This window comes from Panthera tigris, chromosome C2 (assembly GCF_018350195.1).
Source record: "Panthera tigris isolate Pti1 chromosome C2, P.tigris_Pti1_mat1.1, whole genome shotgun sequence".
In the NCBI taxonomy this organism is placed as follows: Eukaryota; Metazoa; Chordata; class Mammalia; order Carnivora; family Felidae; genus Panthera; species Panthera tigris.
The window spans coordinates 125621246-125642647 of NC_056668.1; the positions used below are offsets into that span (position 1 = coordinate 125621246).

At 35.9% G+C, this 21402-nt stretch overlaps 1 protein-coding gene across 7 annotated transcripts in view; it reads left to right on the forward strand.

The window, feature by feature from the left end:
• STAG1 (stromal antigen 1) overlaps positions 1 to 21402 on the forward strand; it is a 402258-nt gene that overhangs the window by 372382 nt on the left and 8474 nt on the right. For all 7 annotated transcript variants that reach the window (XM_042998579.1, XM_042998577.1, XM_007087414.3 and 4 more), the window contains 3 exons: positions 2679 to 2827; positions 3548 to 3676; positions 19149 to 19354. In XM_042998579.1, coding sequence (XP_042854513.1) covers positions 2679 to 2827; positions 3548 to 3676; positions 19149 to 19354 — 484 coding nt within the window. The remainder of the gene's footprint in view (positions 1 to 2678; positions 2828 to 3547; positions 3677 to 19148; positions 19355 to 21402) is intronic.

Consider the following 21402-nt stretch of genomic DNA (forward strand, 5'->3'; position numbering starts at 1 on the left):
ATATCAAAATTGAAGATAAATACTCCTTTTAAAAGTCACTTTTTGCTGCTAGGTATCTATAGAGGTACATGCAGGTACACACAAAGATATGTATGTAAAATATGTTTTATTGTAGCAGTCTATAATATTGAAAGATTGGAGATTCAGCAGAAGAATGGTTAAAGTGTGAAACTCTGAAGTAGCTAAAAGTTTTAAGACAAAATATTAAGTGAAAAATAGCAAGTTTTGTAGAAAGGGGAAGCTTCATGCACTGTTGGTGGAAATCCAAACTGGTACAGCCACTCTGGAAAACAGTATGGAGGTTCCTCAAAAAGTTAAAAATAAAACTGTCCAATACCCAGCAATTGCATTACTAGGTATTTACCCAAAGAATACAAAAATACTAATTGAAAGAGACACGCACATTCAAAGAGGTACACACACACACACACACACACACACACAAATACACAATGGAATATTCCTTAGCCATAAAAAAGAGTGAAATCTTGTCATTTGCAGCAGTGCGGATGGAGCTAGAGACCATCATGCTAAGCGAAACAAGTCAGAGAGACACCCCATATGATTTCTCTCATGTGGAATTTAAGAAACAAAACAGATTCTTAACAGAGAACAAACTGAGGGTTGATGGAGGGGAGGTAGGTGGGGGGATGGCTTAAATGGGTGATGGGTAGTAAGGAGGGCACTCGTTGTGATGGGCACTGGGAGTTGTATGTAAGTAATGAATCCCTAAATTCTACACCTAAAATGAGTATTACACCCTCTGTTAGCTAACTGGAATTTAAATAAAAACTTGAAAAAGCGGGAAAAAATGGAGCAAGTTTCAGGACAAAATATATAGGATAGTACCATTTATATTAGAAGTTTTGTGTATGTGATATATTGGTGTGTCTAAACTAGTCTAGAGGGGCGCCTGGGTGGCGCAGTCGGTTAAGCGTCCGACTTCAGCCAGGTCACGATCTCGCGGTCCGTGAGTTCGAGCCCCGCGTCGGGCTCTGGGCTGATGGCTCGGAGCCTGGAGCCTGTTTCCGATTCTGTGTCTCCCTCTCTCTCTGCCCCTCCCCCGTTCATGCTTTGTCTCTCTCTGTCCCAAAAATAAATAAAAAACATTGAAAAAAAAAAATTAAAAAAAAAAATAAACTAGTCTAGAAAACCTTGAAACTTTAACATAAATTACCTTTGGAGAGAAGAATAATATTTAATGGGACAGAGGAAGGAGAACTTTTATTTTTATATTACTTGAATTTTGCACAAAGAGATATTTTTTGTATTCATTTTAAGTATACATTTTAAAATTTAAGGCTATTGTGTACAACCATTTCTGAAAACATTTTGAAGTTTAAAAATTTATAAGTAATTATCTGTAAATAAATTTGAAAATCTTTTGAAGACCTGCTGTTTCTAGTCATGACACTCTGTTGGTGAAGAAAATGAGAAGGTGGACAACATAATTACTAGAAGAGCCATTTCAATGGAATGGTATGATTAGAGTGAACTGAGAGATTGGGAGTGAGGAGGTGAAGAAAAACAATGTAAACAATCCTTTTTAGGATCTTTGCCATAGAGAGAATCAAAACGATGCATTACTAGCTGACATAGGAGATAGAGTTAAGTTATGGGTTGTTGTTTTTTTTTTTTTATGTTGGTTTCTTTTTAAGATGCATGCAGGTAGTAGAGAGGGGATAGTTAAGGATGCAGGACAGAGCAGTAAGCATGAAAGCAAAATTGCTAAATAGGTAAAATGGAGTGAGATCTAGTAAATAAGTAGGGAGTGGCTTTAGATGAAAGCCTGGACTATTCATATCTTATAGGGAAGACAGATATGTATAGATAAATTTAAGTGTCAGATCTTGGTGGTAGAATGATGATAGCTTTTATATTCTTTAGTACTCCAGATTTATTTGGTTGTTGTCATTTTGATACAATATGTGCAATCTATGTGTAATTTATAAAATCCCTCCACCCAGCTTAAGAACCTTTTTGTATATTTTGTTGGTGGGTAGGAAAAATCACCCCATATGTCCAAATGTCTTTTTTTACATAGTGTTCTTGTCTAAAGATATAATCAGTGAAAAAAACCAACGTTCTGAACCGCAGATATTGTATATTGCCATCCTTATGAAACAACAAAAAGAATATGTAAATGTTTATGAATATAAAGTATATTTCTATAAGCATATTTCTTTTCCCCCAGCCTAAAATACATTATTTTTTTGTTAAAAAGAAATAAAGTCCTAGGGCACCTGGGTGGCTCAGTCGGTTAAGTGTCAACTCTTGCTTTTGGCTCAGGTCATGACCTCCTAGTTTCATGAGTTCAAGCCTCACGTCAAGCTCTGCTCTGGCAGCATGGGCTGTATGAGCTTGTGTGGGTTTCTCTGTCTCTGCCCCTCCCCCACACATGCTGTCTCTGTCTCTTGCAAAATAAATAAAGAAACTTAAAAAAAAAAAAAGAAATTCCTGTTCACATTTAATCACACAACTAGCATGAAAATGAGCTCAAGAAATTAGTAATGGTAGATGACTTGGAGAAGGGGAACAGTGTGACTATGGTTAAATATAAGGAGGGAAATTTTAACATGTGCCTTTTAAATATTTTTAAATTATATTACCTATTCTGATAATAAATGAAATAAATATTTCTTAGCTGTAGATTTTTCCTCTTTTTTTCTTTCAACCAGTTGTTTAATGAACTTGTCCAAGAGCAAGGTCCCAATCTAGATAGGACATCTGCCCATGTCAGTGGCATTAAAGAACTGGCACGTCGTTTTGCCCTTACGTTCGGACTGGATCAGATCAAGACACGAGAAGCAGTTGCCACACTTCACAAGTGAGTGAGCTGAATAAACCCTTTATGTTATAAAGAATTTAGTTTTACTGGAATTTAACTGAAATAAATGTTATTTGACCCATTTTTAAAGTGACAAATGATAGAATTTTTAAGTTACAATAACTTCAGAGGTTGTGTCATCTAGTTATTCTCAACTAGGAGGGCCTTTTGAATTTGAAAAATACTTCAACTCTCTATTTTGTCATTTATAAAGAATAGAAAGTAAAATTTAACAAAATATCTGGTCAGTGAGAAAATGTTATAGGAGACATGGGTTTAAAAACACTGTACTAATTTGGTCAACTTTATTTCATAACTAAAAACTGAACGACAGAAAATGTTAAATACCTTACGTTTAAATACCTCATATAGCTGCTTGGTCCCGTGACCCAACTCTGAGAACCAAAGTTTCTGACAATCTAATGCCCTTTCCAGGGTATTGTGTTACCCCTATAAGATACATACAGGAATTTAGCTTTGTGGTTATTCAGCTATTTTTTATATTATTTGCTACAACTAATACTTTTCTACTGTAAATAATAGAATACTAATAGGTATATATGTCATACAAATTAACATTGTTTTGCCCTTCAAATTTATCGGATTTTACTTCCTTCAGTGATGATTTTCCTGCCTTTTCAACTACTTTGAAATTCTAGCCCATTGAGAGAACTACACTACTTATCTGGAAAAATAAGATGTTATTTTCTTTTACTTCAGGGATGGCATAGAGTTTGCCTTTAAATACCAAAATCAGAAAGGACAAGAATATCCCCCTCCTAATCTGGCTTTCCTGGAAGTATTAAGTGAATTTTCTTCTAAACTTCTTCGACAGGACAAAAAGACTGTGTAAGTTACTTTCATCATGATACCCTTGTAATTTTAAATGTTTTATTTTTTGGAAAAATGTTAGTCATCTAGATATAATTACTGTTGATAACATATGCTCTGATTGTTTTAAGGAACCATAGTTTTCTTGCAAGCATCTATATAATTGTTCTTTCACTGTTCACCTTTAGTACTCCAGAATTTGCAAGATTAAATTGAGTAAGTGGGCAATGACTTCTTTTCTTATTCCACAATTCAAAGAAGTAGGAACATTGGCTTAGCCATTGTGTAACCCTTTCTTTTTTCCTCTTACATTAATTATATTTTAGTTTTACAGTTGACTCTTGAACAACATGGGTTAGGGGTGCAGACCTCCTGACAATCAAAAATCGTGTTTTAACTTTTTTTTAATTTAAAATAAAAGGGTATTTATTAAATTTTAAATTTCACACTTTTTTAATGTTATTTTTTATTACTTAAATATAGTTGCCATACGATATTATGTTAGTTTCAGGTATATAACATAGTGACTCAGGAATTCTATACATAACACAGTGCTCACCATGGTAAATTTAGTAACTGTCATGTTACAACATTATTACAGTATTATTGACTATACCCTCTATGCTGTACTGTGTAACTTTTGACTTCCCAAAAACTTAACTATTTGTAGCCTATTAATGACTAGAAGCCTTACCGATAATAGTTAACATCTTTCATATGTTATATGTATTTTATGCTTTCTTATAATAAAGTAAGCTAGAGAAAAGAAAATGTTAAAGTCATAAGAGAAAATATATTTATGGTATGTAGTGTATTGAAAAAAAATCCACATTTAAGTGGACGTGCACAATTCAAATCCATGTTCAAAGGTAAACTGAATTTTTTATTTGACTTGGTCCAAGAAGATTGATTTATTTTTCTATTTTTTTATTTTTGATAACTGATAATAGTTTAAAGAAGTAATATATGCAGTTTTCATAAAAAATATTGATGGGATACTGAATTTTATGAATTTGGTAGAAAGGTATATCAGTTGTAATAATGCTAAATAAACAGAAATTTGGAGAGACAGTTAAAAATCATATGAATATGAGTGATAATTCTAAGGAGAGATGCCGACTTCATTTGGTCAAAAAAGATTTATTAAACAATATGGTCAGGTACTGTTGTATAACTGTTATTCTAGTATGCCCAGGCAGCGAACAATACAAAGTTTCTAATGTAAGGGGGACACAACATAAAATAGGAACAAGAGTCTCAGGCACTGAAATAGAATAATATGATAGAGAATGAGTGATGTTGGGTATTTGTGTGTGTGGGGGGGGGGGGGTGGTTAGTTTGAAAACTTATTTATTCTGGGCATTTACAGATACACATTTTCCTCTGAGCATTACTTTAGTTGCATCTTACAGATTCTGATATGTTGCATTTATGTTTTCATTCATCTCAGTGACTTTCTCATTTTCTTTGTGATGTATTCTTTTATCTTAGTTATTAAGGAGTATTTTATTTAATTTCCACATATTTGTGAATTTCCAAATTTTCCTTCGATTATTGATTTCTCATTTCATTACATTGTGGTTAGAGAACATGAATTTTTTTAATTAATTTTTTTAATGTTTTATTCATTTTTTTGAGAGAAAGAGACACAGTGTGCAGGGGAGGGGAAGAGAGAGAGGAGACACAGAATCTGAAACAGGCTCCAGGCTCTGAGCAGCCGGCACGAACTGTAAGATCATGACCTGAGCCGAAGTTGGACGCTTAACCAACTGAGCCACCCACATGCCCCGAGAACATGCTTTGTATAATTTAATCCTTTCAAATTTATTCAGGCTTGTTTTATAGACCAATATATGGTCTATTCTAGAGAATGTTCCATATGTACTTCAGGAGAATATGTATTCTTCTGCTGGTGTTCAGTGGTGTTGAGGTATCTGTTAGGTCAGGTGGCATATGGTTGGTTTTGTTTTGTTTTTTTTAATAGCGTTGTTCAAGTCTTCTATTTCTTTGTTAATATTTTGTCTAGTTCTATCCATTATTGAGGGTGGGGTATTGAAGTCTCCTCAACTATTACTGAATTGTTATTTTTCCTTTCAAATTTGTCGATTTTTTGCTTCATGCCTTTTGAGGCTAGCTCTTTTGTTAGGTGTATTTATGTGTATACTTGTGCCTTCCTGATGGATTGACTCTTAAATAGCATTATAAAATGTCATTCCCTGGCTCTAGTAACTTTTGTCTTATTCTATTTTGTCTGATACTAATATAACCACTCCAGTTGTATTTTATTTACTGTTTGCATGGTATACTTTTTTTCCATCCTTTCACTTTCTGGCTTTTTGTCTTTGAATGGAAACTCTGCTTCTTATAGATAGAGTGTAGTTTGATCATGTTTTGGGTTGTTGTTTGTTTTTTTTTTCTCTAAGTAGGCTTCACACCCAGCACAGAGCCCACTGTGGGGATTGAACAAGACCTGAGCTGAGATCAAGAGTCAGACACTTCACTTTCTGCCATTATACTGTTTGCTTCTATAGATCTATTTTTGCTATTTCCTCCCTTATTGCCTTTTTTATATATTTTTTAAAATTATTTTTTAATTTACATCCAAGTTAGCATATAGTGCAACAATGATTTCAAGAGTAGATTCCTTAATGCCCTTACCCATTTAGCCCATCCCCCCTCCCACAATCCCTCCAGCAACCCTGTTTGTTCTCTGTATTTAAGAGTCTCTTATGTTTTGTCCCCCTCCCTGTTTTTATATTAGTTTTGCTTCCCTTCCCTTATGTTCATCTGTTTTGTATCTTAAAGTCCTCATGTGAGTGAAGTCATATGATATTTGTCTTTCTCTAATTTCACATAGGGTAATACCCTCTTGTTCCATCCACGTTGTTGCAAATGACAAGATTTCATTATTTTTGATTGCTGAATAATACTCCATTGTATATATATACCACATCTTTTTTATCCATTCATCCATCGATGGACATTTGGGCTCTTTCCGTACTTTGGCTATTGTTGATAGTGCTGCTGTAAACATTGGGGTGCATGTGCCCCTTTGAAACAGCATACCTGTATACTTTGGATAAATACCTACTAGTGCAATTGCTGGATCATAGGGTAGTTCTATTTTTAATTTTTTGAGGAGCCTCCATACTGTTTTTCACAGTGGCTGCACCAGTTTGCATTCCCACCAGCAATGCAAAAGAGATCCTCTTCCTCTGCATCCTTGCCAACATCGGTGGTTGCCTGAGTTGTTAATGTTAACTGTTCTGACAGATGTGAGGTGATATCTCATTGTGTTTTTGATTTGTATTTCCCTGATGATGAGTGATGTTGAGCATTTTTTCATGTGTTGGTTGGCCATCTGGATGTCTTCCTTGGAGAAGTGTCTGTTCATGTCTTTTGCCCATTTTTTCACTGGATTATCTGTTTTTTTGGGTGATGAGTTTGAGAAGTTCTTTATAGATTTGGATACTACCCTTTATCTGATATGTCATTTGCAAATATCTTCTCCCATTCTGTCAGTTGCCTTTTAGTTTTGCTGGTTGTTTTCTTGGCTGTGCAGAAGGTTTTTATTTTGATGAGGTCCCAATAGTTCATTTTTGCTTTTGTTTACCTTGCCTCCAGAGACATGTTGAGTAAGAAGTTGCTGTGGCCAAGGTCAAAGAGGTCTTTGCCTGCTTTCTCCTCTAGGATTTTGATGGCTTCCTGTCTTACATTTAGGTCTTCCACCCATTTTGAGTTTAGTTTTGTGTATGGTGTAAGAAAGTGGTCCAGGTTCATTCTCCTGCATGTCGCTGTCCAGGTTCCCAGCACCACTTGTTGAAGAGACTGTCTTTATTCCACTGGATATTCTTTCCTGCTTTGTCAAAGATTAGTTGGCCATGACTTCTTTTATATTAAGTGGATATTTTCTAGTGTAACATTTTACTTCCAAATTATTTAAAATTTTTTTCTTTTTAATGTTTATCTATATTTGAGAGAGAGTGTGAGTGAGTGTGAGCAGGGGAGGGGCAGAGAGAGATGGAGGAGACAGAATCTGAAGCAGACTCTGAGCTGTCAGCACAGAGCCCAATGTAGGGCTTGAACTCACAAGCCATGAGATCATGTTGGACACCCAACTGACTGAGACACCCAGGTGTCCCTTACTTCAAAATTACTTAATTGTACTTTTTTAGTTATGTCCTTAGTGGGTTTATGTAGGCCTTAAAATATACATCTTATCAAAATTTCTTCAAATTTACTCTAGGGAAATATAAAAACTTTACTTCTATATAGCTTTTCTTTTCTTTTTTTAATGTTTATTTATTTTTTTGAAAGAGAGAGAGACAGAGCATGAGTAGGGTAGGGACAGAGAGAGAGACACAGAATCTGAAGCAGGCTCCAGGCTCTTCTGAGCTGTCAGCACAGAGCCCAACGCGGGGCTCGAACCCATGAACCGTGAGATCGTGACCTGAGCTGAAGTCGGATGCTTAACTGACTGAGCTACCCAGGTGCCCCTATATAGCTCCATTTCTATTCTTTTTTGTGTCATTATTGTTACACATACTGCATCTAAATATGTTACACACCCAACAATACATCATTATAATTATATTTGATATAATTGTATGTCTTTTAAATACACTGAGAGAAGAAATGGAGCCAAGTATACATTTATTATAGAGTTTGTTATAGTAACCTTTTTTTTAATGTTTATTTATTTTTGAGAGAGAGTGTGAGTGGGGGCAGGGCAGAGACAGAGTGGGACAGAGGATCCAAGGTGGGCTCTGCTCTGACAGCAGAGCCCGATGTGGGCTCAAACTCACAAACCATGAGATTGTGACCTGACTTGAAGTTGGACACTTAACTGACTGAGCCACCCAGGGGCCTGTTATATTATTAATCTTATTTGCCCTTTCTGGTTCTCCTCATTTCTTTCTGTGGATTTGATATACCATCTGGCATCATTTCCTTACACTAATATATCTTTGCTCCCACCTATTTCTTTTGTATTTATTATCAAATATATTACATTTCTATGTTATTGGCTCAACAATACAGTGATACATATTATTTTATACAATTCTTGTTTAAATTAGTGAAAAGAATAAATATGCAATTATATTGGCCTTCATAACTACTTAATAATTACCTTTTAGCTCTCTTTGTTTTTCATGTGTATTCTCTGGCATCATTTGCTTTCAGCCTGAAGAACATCTTTTATTGTTTCTTTTAAGTCAGGTCAGCCAGCAACTAATTCTCTATTTTTATTCCTTCTGGGAGTGTCTTTATTTTATCGTTAGCTTTGAAATAGAGTTTTGCTAGATAAAATATTCTGATTTGATAGTGTGTTACTTTCAGTACATTGATGATGCTGTCCCACTGACTTCTGGCCTCCATTGCATCTGATGAGAAATCATGAGTTACTTGCTCTTCTTTCAAGAGTTTTCCTTTAGTGTTAGCTTTTAGCATTTTGCCTATGATGCATCGGGGTGTGGGTCTTTTTGAATTTATCTTGCTTGGACTTTGTTGAGCTTTGATAATGTGTAGATTAATGTTTTTCACCAAATTTGGAAGTATTAACTATTATATCTTTTTTTTTTTTTCTATTATATCTTTAAATGCATTTCTACTCCTTTCTTCTCCTGGTATTTCCACTACACCTATCAGTGCACTTAATGGTATCGCACATTTCTGAGGCTCTGTTCATTTTTCTTTATTCTTTCTCTCTGCTCTTCAGAATACATAATTTCTACTGATGTATATTCAAGATTACCAACTATTTATTCTGCCAGTTCAAATCTGTTGAGCCCCATAGAGAATTCTTAATTTGTTATTGTAATTTGCAACTGCAAAATTTCCATTTGTTCTCTTTTTATCATTTCTTTTTATTCTTCTTATTCTCTATTTAATGAGATAGTGACATATTTTTCATTCCTTATGTATATATTTTTTTAGTTCTTTGAACATATTTAAAATATTGCTTTGCAATCTTTATGGGCCACTGTTTTTATTGCTCACTTTTTTACTGCTACATGTAGGTCATATTTCCCTATTTCTTTGCATGTCTCATAATTTTTTGTTTAAAACTGAACAATTTAGATAATATGTTGCATACATGATACGTTGTGAAATAATTTAGGTACACTTCATACCAATTCGCTGCACCCCTAGAGATTGATGTTGTTTGCTGGGTCATTTGTTTAGAGATTTGGATGAACAAACTATGAAGTCTATTTCTCTTACAGTGTGCAGCCTCTGCTATCCCTACTCAGATTTTTCCCCCTTTTTTTTTTTTTTTTTTTTTTTTTTTTTTTTTTTTTTTTTTAATCATTTGGCTTGAATTCCTAGGAGTCAAGCCTATGTCAGCATTAGACTCATTAATCAAAGGTTGTGCTTAAACCTCCTTGGCCATTTAGGTTTTTACTTTTTACTCTTTGTTGTGTGTGTCGCTTGAAGACTGCTGTCACAATTCAGGGGTGTTATTTTGCTCCACAGTCAGCCAGAAGACTAGCAGCTTGGAAGTTCCCTCTCTCATTGCTCCTGAGAAGGGGCAGCCTTGGGTATGTGCAGTCTTCCAAACTAACAGAGAACGATTTGATTTGATTTGATTTGATTTGATTTGATTTGATTTGATTAAGCTTAATTTTTAGAGAAGTTTTAGGTTCACAGCAAAATTGAGGGGAAGGTAAGGAGAATTCCCATGTATCACTCTGCCCTTACACATGTATAGTCTCCCCATTATCAGCATCTACCACCAAGATGATACACTTGTTATAATTGATAAACCTACCTTGACATATCATAATCGCCAAAGTTCATGATTGGTTACATTATAGTTCATTCTTGATGTACATTCTGTGGGTTTAGACAAATGTATAATGACATGCATCCATCATTATGGAATCATACAGAGTATTTTATTCACTTCCCTAAAAATCCTCTGTGCTGTGCTTGTTCATCTTTCCTCTCATCACCCAAACCCTAGCAACCACTGATGATTTTACTGTTTCCATAGTTTTGCCTTTTCCAGAATGTTATATGGTTGGAATCACAAAGTATGTAGCCTTTTCAGATAAGCTTCTTTCACTTAGTGTAATATGCATGTAAAGTTCCTCCATGTCCTTTCATGGCTTGATAAGCTCATTTCTTTTTCATGTTGAGAATTATACCATTGTCTAGAAATACCACAATTGATTTAGCCATTTACCTACTGAAGGACATCTTGGTTGCTTCCAAATTTTGGCAATTATGAATGAAGCTGATATAAACATCCCTGTGTAGGTAATTGTAAGGACTTAAATTTTTAAGTCTTTTGGGTAAATACTAAGGCTTGTGATTGCTGGATCACATGGTAAGAGTGTGTTTAGTTTTATAAGAAACTGCAAAACTATCTTCCAAAGTTTCTGTACCATTTTCTATTCCTATCAGCAATGTATGAGAGTTTCTTTTGTTCCACATCCTCACCAGGATTCGGTGTTGTCATTGTTTCAGATTTTGGCCATTCTAATAGGTGTATAGTTGTGTCTTATTTTTTTTTTAATTTTTTTTAATGTTTATTTTTGAGAGAAACAGAGCGTGAGTGGTGGAGGGGCAGAGAGAGAGGGAGATGCAGAATCAGAAGCTGGCTCCAGGCCCCAAGCGGTCAGCACAGAGCCCGACACGAGGCTTGACCTCACAAACTGAGATCATGACCTAAGCTGAAGTCAGACGCTTGACCCACTGAACCACCCAGGTGCCCCTAGTTGTGTCTTATTTTAATTTTGCATTTCCTTGATGACATATGATGTGGAGCAACTTTTAATGTGCTTAATTTGCCATCTGTATATTTTCTTTGGTGAGGTATCTGTTCAGATGTGTAGCCCATTTTTAAATTAGGTTGTTTGTTTTCTTATTGTTGAGTTTTAAGAGTTGTTTCTATATGTTAGATAGCAATTCCTTTATCAGATATGTATTTTGCAAATATTTTCTCCCAGTCTGTGGTTGTCTTCTCTTTCTCTAGACAGTGTCTTTTGCAGAACAGAAGTTTTTAATTTTAATTAACTCTGCCTTATCAATTATTATTCCAGGGACCCTGCCTTCGGTGTTGTAAAAAGTCATTGCCATACCCTGGGTTATCTAGGTTTTCTCCTATATTATTTTGTAGGAGTTTTATAGTCTTACATTTTACATTTATAAATGTTACATTTACAAAATGGTTTATAATCCATTTTGAGTTGGTTTTTGTGAACAACGTAAGCTCTGTGTCTAGACTCATTTATTTGCTTTGCACATCCAGTTGTTCATTTATTGAAGAGACTGCTTTTACTCCATTTTATTACCTTTGCTCCTTTGTCACAAAGATCAGTTGATTATATTTATGTGGGCCTGTTTCTGGGTTCTCTTTTCTGTTCCTTTGATCTATATGTCTATTCATTGGCCAGTACCACACTATCTTAGTTACTATAGATTTTTTTCTCATTTTTCCAGCCTTATTGAGATAAATTTGACATATAGCATTGTATAAGTTTAAGGTATACAGTATGATGATGGTATACTTATATTTTGCAAAATGATTTTACTGTAGCTTTATAGTAAGTTTTACAATTGTATCGTGTCAGTCTTCGAACTTAGTTGCTCTCCCTCAGTACTGGCTATCCTGGGTCTTTTGCCTCTCCATATAAAACTTAGAATCCACTTGTCAATATCCACAAAATAACTTGCTGAGATTTTGTTTGGAACTGCATGGACTATATAGATCAAGTTAGAAAGAACTGACTTAGTACTTTGTCTTTGTAGGCATGAACATGGACTGTGTCTCCATATATTTAGTTCTTTCATTTCATTGATCAGTTTTGTAGTTTTCCTCATATAGGTATTGTATATTTTTTGTTAGATTTATATCTTAATTCATTTTCAGGGGTGCAGATGTAAATGGCTTTATGTTTTTAATTTCAAATTCCACTTGTAACTTTGTATCCTGCAACCTTGCTGCAATTGCATGTTAGTTCCAGGAGGGATTTTCTGTCAGTTCTTTAGGATTTTGTACATAGACAATCGTGTCATCTGCAAATAATAACTGATTTCTTCCTTCCTACTCTGTATACTTTATATTTCCTTTTTTGTCTTATTGAATTAACTAGAATTTCCAGTACAGTGTTGAAAAGGATTGGTGAGCAGGGACATTCTTGTCTTATACCTGATTTACTGGGAAATCTTCAAGTTTTTCACCATTAAGCATGTTAGCTATACGGTTTTTTGTAGATTGTATTTATCAAATTGAGAAAATCCCCTTTTATTCCTGATTTAGTGAGAGTTTTTATCAAGGATTGGTGTTGGGTTTTGTCAAATTCTTTTTCTATATTTATTGATAAGATACTGATTTTTCTTCTTTAGCCTGTTGATGTGATAGAATATATTAATTGATTTTCAAGTGTTGAACCAGCTTTGCATACCTGGGTTACATCCCACTTGATCATAGTGTATATATTTATTTTTCAGTACATTGTTGGATTCAGTTTGCTCATATTTTGATGAGGATTTTTGCTTTATATTCACGAAGATAATTAGTCTGTAGTTTTCTTGTAATATCTTTGTCTGATTTTGGTATTAGGATAATGCTGGCCTCGTAGAATGAGGTAGAAAGTACTGCTTCTGCTTTTGTCATCCGAAAGAGACTGTAGAGAATTGGTAGGTTTATTCCTTAAACATTTGGTAGAATCACCAGTTAACTCATTTGAGCTTGGTGCTTCCTGCTTTGGAAAGTTATTAGTTATTGAATCAATTTATTTAATAGATATAGGCCTTTTCAGATTGTCCATTTCTTCTTGTGTGAAATTGGCAAGTTGTGTGTTTCAAGGAATTGGTCTGTTTCATCTGGATTATCAAATATGCAGGCACAGATTTGTTTATAGTATTCCTTTATTCTCCTGTTAATGTCCGTAGGATTTGTAATGATGTTTTCTCTTTAATTTCTGGTATTAATAATTTGTAGCTTCTCTTCCCCCCAACTCTTTTAGGCTGACTAATCAATTTTATTGATCTTTTCAAAGAACCAGCTTTTGATTTGCTGATACTATGTATTGCTTTATGTTTTTAATTTCATTGATTTCTACTCTAATTTTTAGTGTTTCTTTTCTTTCACTTTGGATTCAATTTGGTCATCTTTTTCTAGTTTTCTAGGGTAGAAGCTTCTAGATTATTGATTTTGGATTTTTCTTTTCTGATATGTGCATTCAATGCTGTAATTTCCCTCTAACCATTGCTTTCACTGCATTACACAAATTTTGAAGTGCTATTTTCATTTCATTTCCATTTAAAATTTCCCTTGGGATTTCTTCTTTGTATCATGTGTTAAAGTATATTCTTTAATCTCCATGTATCTTTCTGATACTGATTTCTAGTTTAATTCCATTGTGATCTAAGAGCAGACATTGTATGATTTCTGTTCTTTTAAATTTGTTAAGATGTGTTTTGTGACTGGGGTGCCTTGGTGGCTCAGTTTGTTGAGTATCCAACTCTTGATTTTGGCTCAAGTCATGATATAACAGTTCCTGAGATCAAAACCCCACATTGGGTTCTGCACTGACACCTCAGAGCCTTCTCGGGATTCTCTCTCTGTCCCTCCCCTGCTTGAGTGCATGGGCTCGCTTTCTCTCCCTCCTTCCCTCGCTTGCAAAATAAATAAGTAAAAACATTAAAAAAAAAAAAGATGTGTTTTATGACCTAAAATGTGATCTCTTGGTGAATGTTACAGGTGAATTTGAAAAAAATACGTATTCTGCTTTTGGATAGGATTAGTCTTGTAGATGTTAATTATATCCACTTGACTGATGGTGTATTTGATTTCAACTATGTCCTTACTGATTTTTCTGGCTACTGAATCTGTCCATTTCTGATAGAGGATTAAGTCTCCAACTGTGATAGTGGATTCATGTATTTCTAATTGCAGTTTCTCTTTACAATTAGTTTTGCCTCACATAGTTTGATGCTCTGTTTTAAGGCACATACATGGTAAGAATTATTACCTTTTTTGGAGAACTGACTCCTTTATCATTATGTAATACCCTTCTTTATCCCTGATAACTTTCTGTACTTTGAAGTCTGCTCTGAAATTAATATAACTACTCTTGGTTTCTTTTGATTAGTGTTTGCATGGTATAACTTTTTCCATCCATTTACTTACTTTTATTTTATATGTCTTTACATTTAAAGTGGATTTTTTGTAGACAGCCTATACTTAGGTCATGTTTTTTGATCCACTCTGGCAATCTTTTACTTGGTGCACTTTTATACCATTGATGTTCAGATTGATTATTAATACAGTTGGATTAATACCTAACCATATTCCTTACTATTTCTGTTTGTTGCTCTTATTTTTTTGTCTTCCACTCTTTTTCTGCTGTTTGTAAAAAGTTTTAATTAAGCATTTTATGATACCATTTGTTCTACTTTCTTAGCATATTGATACTTTTTTTTAAGTGGTTGCCCTAAAATTTGCAATGTGCATTTACAATTAATCCAAATCCACTTTTAAATAGTACTCTATCACTTCATGAATAGTATGAGTACCTTATAATAACAAAATAATCCTAATTTCTCCCTCCTCTCCCTTGTATCATTGCTGTCATTCTTTTCATTTAATATATAAGCATATGTAATCATATATATCTATGCATATACGTGATATATACATAAGCATACATAATCAAATACATTGTTGGTGTTATTTTGAACAAAAATTTCCTTTGTTAGATCAGTTAAGAAAAATAAAAGTTTTTATTTTAGGGGTGCCTGGGTGGCTCAGTTAAGCCTCAGACTTCGGCTCAGGTCACCATCTCATGGGTCATGAATTTAACCCCCGCACTGGGCTATGTGCTGACAGCTCAAAGCCTGGAGCCTTTTTTCAGATTCTGTGTCTCCCTCTCTCTCTGTCCCTCCCTGCATGCTCGCTCCCTCTCTCTTTCTTTCTCTCACAAAAATAAATAAATATTTTTAAAAATTTTAAGTTTTTATTTTACCTGCACTTATTCCTTCTTCATTGTTCTTCCTTACTTTATATAGATTCATGTCTGTGACCTATATTACTTTCCTTCACTCTAACGCACTTATTTTAACAAATTTTGGAAAGCAGGTCTACTGGCAACAAATTCTCTCAATTTTTATTTGCCTGAGAAAGTCTTCATTTTTCCTTCACTTTGAAGGAGAGTTTTGTAGGGCACAGAATTTTAGTTTGGTGGGGTTTTTCTCTTAACACTTTACTCCACTCTTTTCTTGCTTGCATGGTTTCTGAGAAGTTAGGTATAATTCATATCATTATTCCCCTGTGTGTGAAGCATTTTTTTTCCTCTGGCTTCTTTCAGGATTTTTCCTTTGCCTTGGATTTTCTATAGTTTGAAAACAGTATGCTTAGATATAGTTCTTCTGTCATTTTATCCTGCTTGGTATTCTCTGAGTTTCCTGGATCTGTGGCTTGGTATCTGACATTAATTTGGGAAAATTCTCTGCCATTTCTGGGTTTGTTTGTTTTTTTAATTTTTGTCTGTTTGTTTATTTTTGAAGGAGAGAGCATGAACGGGGGAGAGGCAGAGAGAGAAGGAGACATAGAATCCAAAGCAGACTCCAGGTTCTGAGCTGTCAGTAAGGAGCCCAACGCAGGGCTCAAACTCATAAACTATGAGATCATGACCTGAGCCGAAGCTGGATGACTTAACAGACTGAGCCACCCAGGCACCCCTGCCATTTCTGTTTTCAATTATTGTTGCTGTTGTTCTTTTCTTGCTTCCCCTTGACATTCTCAATATGTTAACACCTTTTGTAGTTGTATTATAGTTGGATATTCTAGTTTCCTCCATCATCATTCTCTTTGCTTTCAGTTTTCAAAGATTATGTTGTTGTGTCCCCTAGAGCAGAGGCTTTTCATTCAGCTGTGTCCAGTCTACTGATAAACTGATCAGAGGCATTCTTTGTTTCTTTTACAGTTTTTATCTCTAGCATTTCTTTTGGTTCTTAGGATTTCCATCTGTCTGCTTTTGTTGCTCATCTGTTCTTGCATGCTGTCTACTTTTCCCATTAGAGCCCTTAGCATATTGATCATAGTTGTTTTAAATTGCCAGTCTGATAATTCTCATATTTCTACTATGTCTGATTCTGATGTTTGCTCTGTCCTTTGAGTCGTAATTTTGCCTTTTGGTATGCCTTATAATTTTTTCTTGATTAGCATATGTGATGTACTGGGTAAAAGGAACTACTATAAATATACCTTTAGTAATATAGTAGTGAGGTATGGGAGGAGGGGAAGCAATCTATAATCTCAGATTATAGGTTTGTGTCTTAGTGAGCCTGTGCCTCTGGACTGTGAACTCCTCAAGTATTTCTCACTTTTTTCTTAACCCGTAGTTGGGACATAATGGGTGGAGTGGGCTGGAGTTGGTATTTCCCTTCCCCCGGATTGGTTAACATCCAGTAATATCCCAGTAAGTTGTGCTCTGCTTTACCAGTTTCCCCTGAGGAGAGGCTTTGTTAAAAACAATATACTCTGGCAGATTTCAAAATGATATCCTTTTCCTCTCCCCTTGCTGGAAGCACAGAGGAGTTTGCTCTAATGTTTACTATGGAAACCTGGTTGAACTTCTGGAGGTAAATCTCATATTATGGGGAGGTCCCCCTGGACTGGACCCTGGACAGGGTCCTCCTGGAATTTTGAACTCTCAGACTTGTCCACAGTGAACCTCCAACAATTTGTGAATTAAAATTTTTTAATGTTTGTTTATTTTTGAAGAAGAGACAGAACATGAATGGGGGAGAGGCAGAGAGAGAGGGAGACACAGAATCTGAAGCAGGCTCCAGGCCCTGAGCTATCAAGCACAGAGCCTGATGGGGGCTCAAACTCAGAGCAGTGAGATCATGACCTGAGCCGAAGTTAGATGCTTAACGGACTGAGCCACCCAGGCACCCCCAGTTTGTGAATTACAGCTCAGGTTTTCCTACTCCAGCACTGGTTCTCAAGTTAGTTTCCACTAGTGAGTTTGTTCCAATAAGCTGTTGCCTCCTATATTCACATATATCTCCCAATCTTGGGGACAGCTATTTTCCTCTCTTATGGATCCAGGAAGTTGCTGATTTTTTAGTCTGTTGACCTTTTTACTTGTTAGGATGCAGTGACAACTTTGAAACTCCTTACATGCAGAACTGGAAAATAGTCTACTATGATTTTATCTTTAAGTCTGGCTTTCTAAGAGTTCCTCTTGGGTCAGAGCAGCTTATTGTTCAACTAGTATTTGGTTAGCAGTTGTGCTTAAGCCCCTGGTGCCAGTGAGGCTTCTTCCCTGTGTTGATAGGTCAGTGTGGGGCCTGGGGAATGATTTCAACACTGCCCTCATTCCCTGTTCTTTTTGCCCATGAGTAGGTGCAACTTAAGCATATGTGCAGAGCCTTCCCAACTTCCAAGATTGTCTGTGATTCCAGGAGGGCTCTTCTTGGCTAGCTTTTCTCTCATTTTCTCTCTTAAATTTCTGGCTTATCTACTCTCTTTGGTTGCTGGGCAGAACTTTTATGCCATTGAACAGGAACTGGGGGTGGGACAGCATCCCTCTTCTCCCAGAATAACACCTCTATTCTGTGAGCAGGGGACCAGGGGTAACCCCTCATTGTCAGCTTGTCCCTCCAGGTGGTCTCTGCCTGCTGTGCCTAAGAGAGAGTCACTACTTGACAAGTAGAGGATGGGGAAGAAGAAAGCCTCCTTCCTCCCAGCTGCTGTCCAGAATAGTGTTTCTTCCAGGGCAGCTCTGGATGAGAAGTGAAAGAAAGAGGGAAACCCTGTCTTCTTATCCATGTCTACCCAGAGTAGAGCTCCTGGAGTAATGCCTTCATAGCACAGGACAGTGGTGGAGAAGAGGGGACAAAGGAGGGGAACAGGTTATGATACAAATGCAACAAACCTTGTTTTTACTGAGATTTAGGAATTTTCTTGAATAAATGTTTCTCCATTTGCTGTGTGCCCTTAGGACAGTTTCTAAAGACTTTAAATGATTGTCTTTTATCATTTTCACCAGTTAAAAAATTGTTTTGCTGGGAAGAGGATATGCCTAGTTCCTCTCTCCACCATTATAGAAATCCTGCCCTGGTTTAAACAGTTTAAAAAAAAATTCAATAACCTATTGAGCTAAACTTCTGATTTTTTTTTTTTAACATTGGCCTAGGAAGGACTACACACACACACACACACACACACACACACACACACACACACACAGCCTTAGTAATACATTCACCTATTTAAAAGCATTCCAGTGCTCACTTCAGCAGCACATGTACTAAAATTGGAACAATAAAAGCATTCCAGGAATATGTGCAGCAAAACCTTACATTCTCATCCCTCTTTTCCAAAGGTAACCACTGTTAACAGTGTAATATGTACCCTTAGGAATTCTTCAGAACTTTCAGAGAGACAGCCTCAGTCTACGAAAAAATTAAATAAGTGATACATGAAGTGCTTCTATGAAAATCACTGTTTCCTTTGTTGTGTTTCTAGTCATTCATACCTAGAAAAATTCCTTACGGAGCAGATGATGGAAAGGAGAGAAGATGTATGGCTTCCACTTATCTCCTATAGAAATTCGTTAGTCACTGGAGGTGAAGATGATAGGATGTCTGTTAACAGTGGAAGTAGCAGCAGCAAAACCTCCTCAGTAAGGAATAAGAAAGGACGACCCCCACTTCACAAAAAACGAGTAGAAGGTAAGCCTACCTTTAACCTATGAGACAAGTAGTTTGCTTACTATTGCAAAGGTAAATAAAGTGACAGATCTGTTGAAGCAAGGTAATATTGTTAAGCATATTATTTCCTTGTATATTTGACACATACTCAAAGGTTAGAACAAAGTGGAACAGAAAAGGGTCAAGGAGAAAGAAGTTAGAAGAGCATGAAACACAGAGAAAGATACGTACAGAGAAAAAGAGAAAACATTACAAAGGTTTATAAAATTGATCTCCATATCATAGACCCTCTAATACATTAAAATTTAAAATAAGGCGTAGTCATAACGTTAATTATCAAAATTCATCCTAATATAGAAGAGATTCTGATAAGCTAAGGGTAGACCTGTGCAGCAAATTGAACATGACCAAAACAACTTTCGATTTCTACCCCAGGAATATAATTTATTCTTGTGCATTAAAATAATGATAGCTGACTCTGGTTTTATAACTCTCATGGACTGTGGGAAACAAGGAGTTGAACTGTCATGAAAATGTGAAAATGCGTAATTATTCATATATTCAAAAAGACTAAAAATTGCTTTATTAGAGCATTACTCTTAAACTAAGAAAACTCAGAGCAACTGGTGGCTCAGTCACTTAAGCATTTGACTTTGACTCCGGTCATGATCTCATGGTTCATGAGTTCAAGCCCCGTGTTGGGCTCTGTGCTGACAGCTCAGAGCCTGGAGCCTGCTTCAGATTCTGTGTCTCCCTCTCTCTCTCTGCCCTCTTCTCTCTCTGCTTCTGACCCTGCCCACACTCTGTCTATCAAAAATAAATAAACATTAAAAAAAATAGAACTACCCTACAGCCCAGCAATTACACTACTAAGTATTTATACAAAGGATATAGGTGTGTTATTTCAAAGGGGCATATGCACCCCAATGTTTATAGCAGCGCTGTCGACAATAGACCAAGTATAGAAAGAGTCCAAATGTCCATCGACTGATGAATGGATAAAGATGATGTGGTATGTGTGTGTATATATATATATACATACACACACACACACACACACACACACACACACAATGGACTATTACTTGGCAATCAAAAAGAATGAAATCTTGCCATTTGCAACAACATGGATAGAACAAGAGGGTATTATGCTAAGCAAAATTAGAGGAAGACAAATATCGTATGACTTCACTCACATGTGGAATTTAAGATACAAACAGATGAACATAGGGAAAGGGAAGCAAAAATAATACAAAAACAGGGAGGGGGGAAACATAAGAGAGTCTTAAATACAGGGAACAAACTAAGGGTTGCTGGAGGGGTGGTGGGTGGGGGGATCGGCTAAATGGGTGATGGGCATTAAGGAGGACACTTGTGATGAGCACTGGGTGTTATACATAGGGGATGAATCACTGGATTCTACTCCTGAAATCATTATTGCACTATATGCTAACTAACTTGGATATAAATTAAAAAAGAAAAAAATATTTACAGAATTAATGTTAAAGATTTTGTGTCAAGTTTTGTCTTTGGGATTTAAAATCTTTTGGTTCAGAGAATGAAAATACTAAACCCTCTCTGTAGTGTAGAATCCTAAACTTCTCTCTAAATAATGACTGAAAAAAAGAAAACTTGCTGTATGTCAGTTTGAAATTTACCAAGCGACTAACGTAGGTCATGTGCCCAGAATCCTTAGGCAGCAGTTTCATCTGTTTGGAATAAAGATGAGAAAGCCTTGTAAGAAGTGTTTTCATTGAGGAACCCTTAGGGGTTAGCAGGATCTCCTCAAGAAGAGTGAGTTCTTCCTGAAGTTAGTCATTCATTCACAAGTCTTTACCAAGCGCCTTTCAAAGACCTGCAAAATGCTGGAGATTAAGTATTAATAAAAATGCTCAGGGGTTCATGGGCACCTCAGTCAAACATCTAACTGTTGATCTCAGGGTCATGAGTTCAAGCCCCATTTTGGGCTCTGTGCTAGGCATGAAACTTACTTTAAAAAATGCTCATAGTACAGATGGGAAGACAGAAGCAGGCAATTTTAATTCAGCAAGGGAAGTGCTCTGATGGGC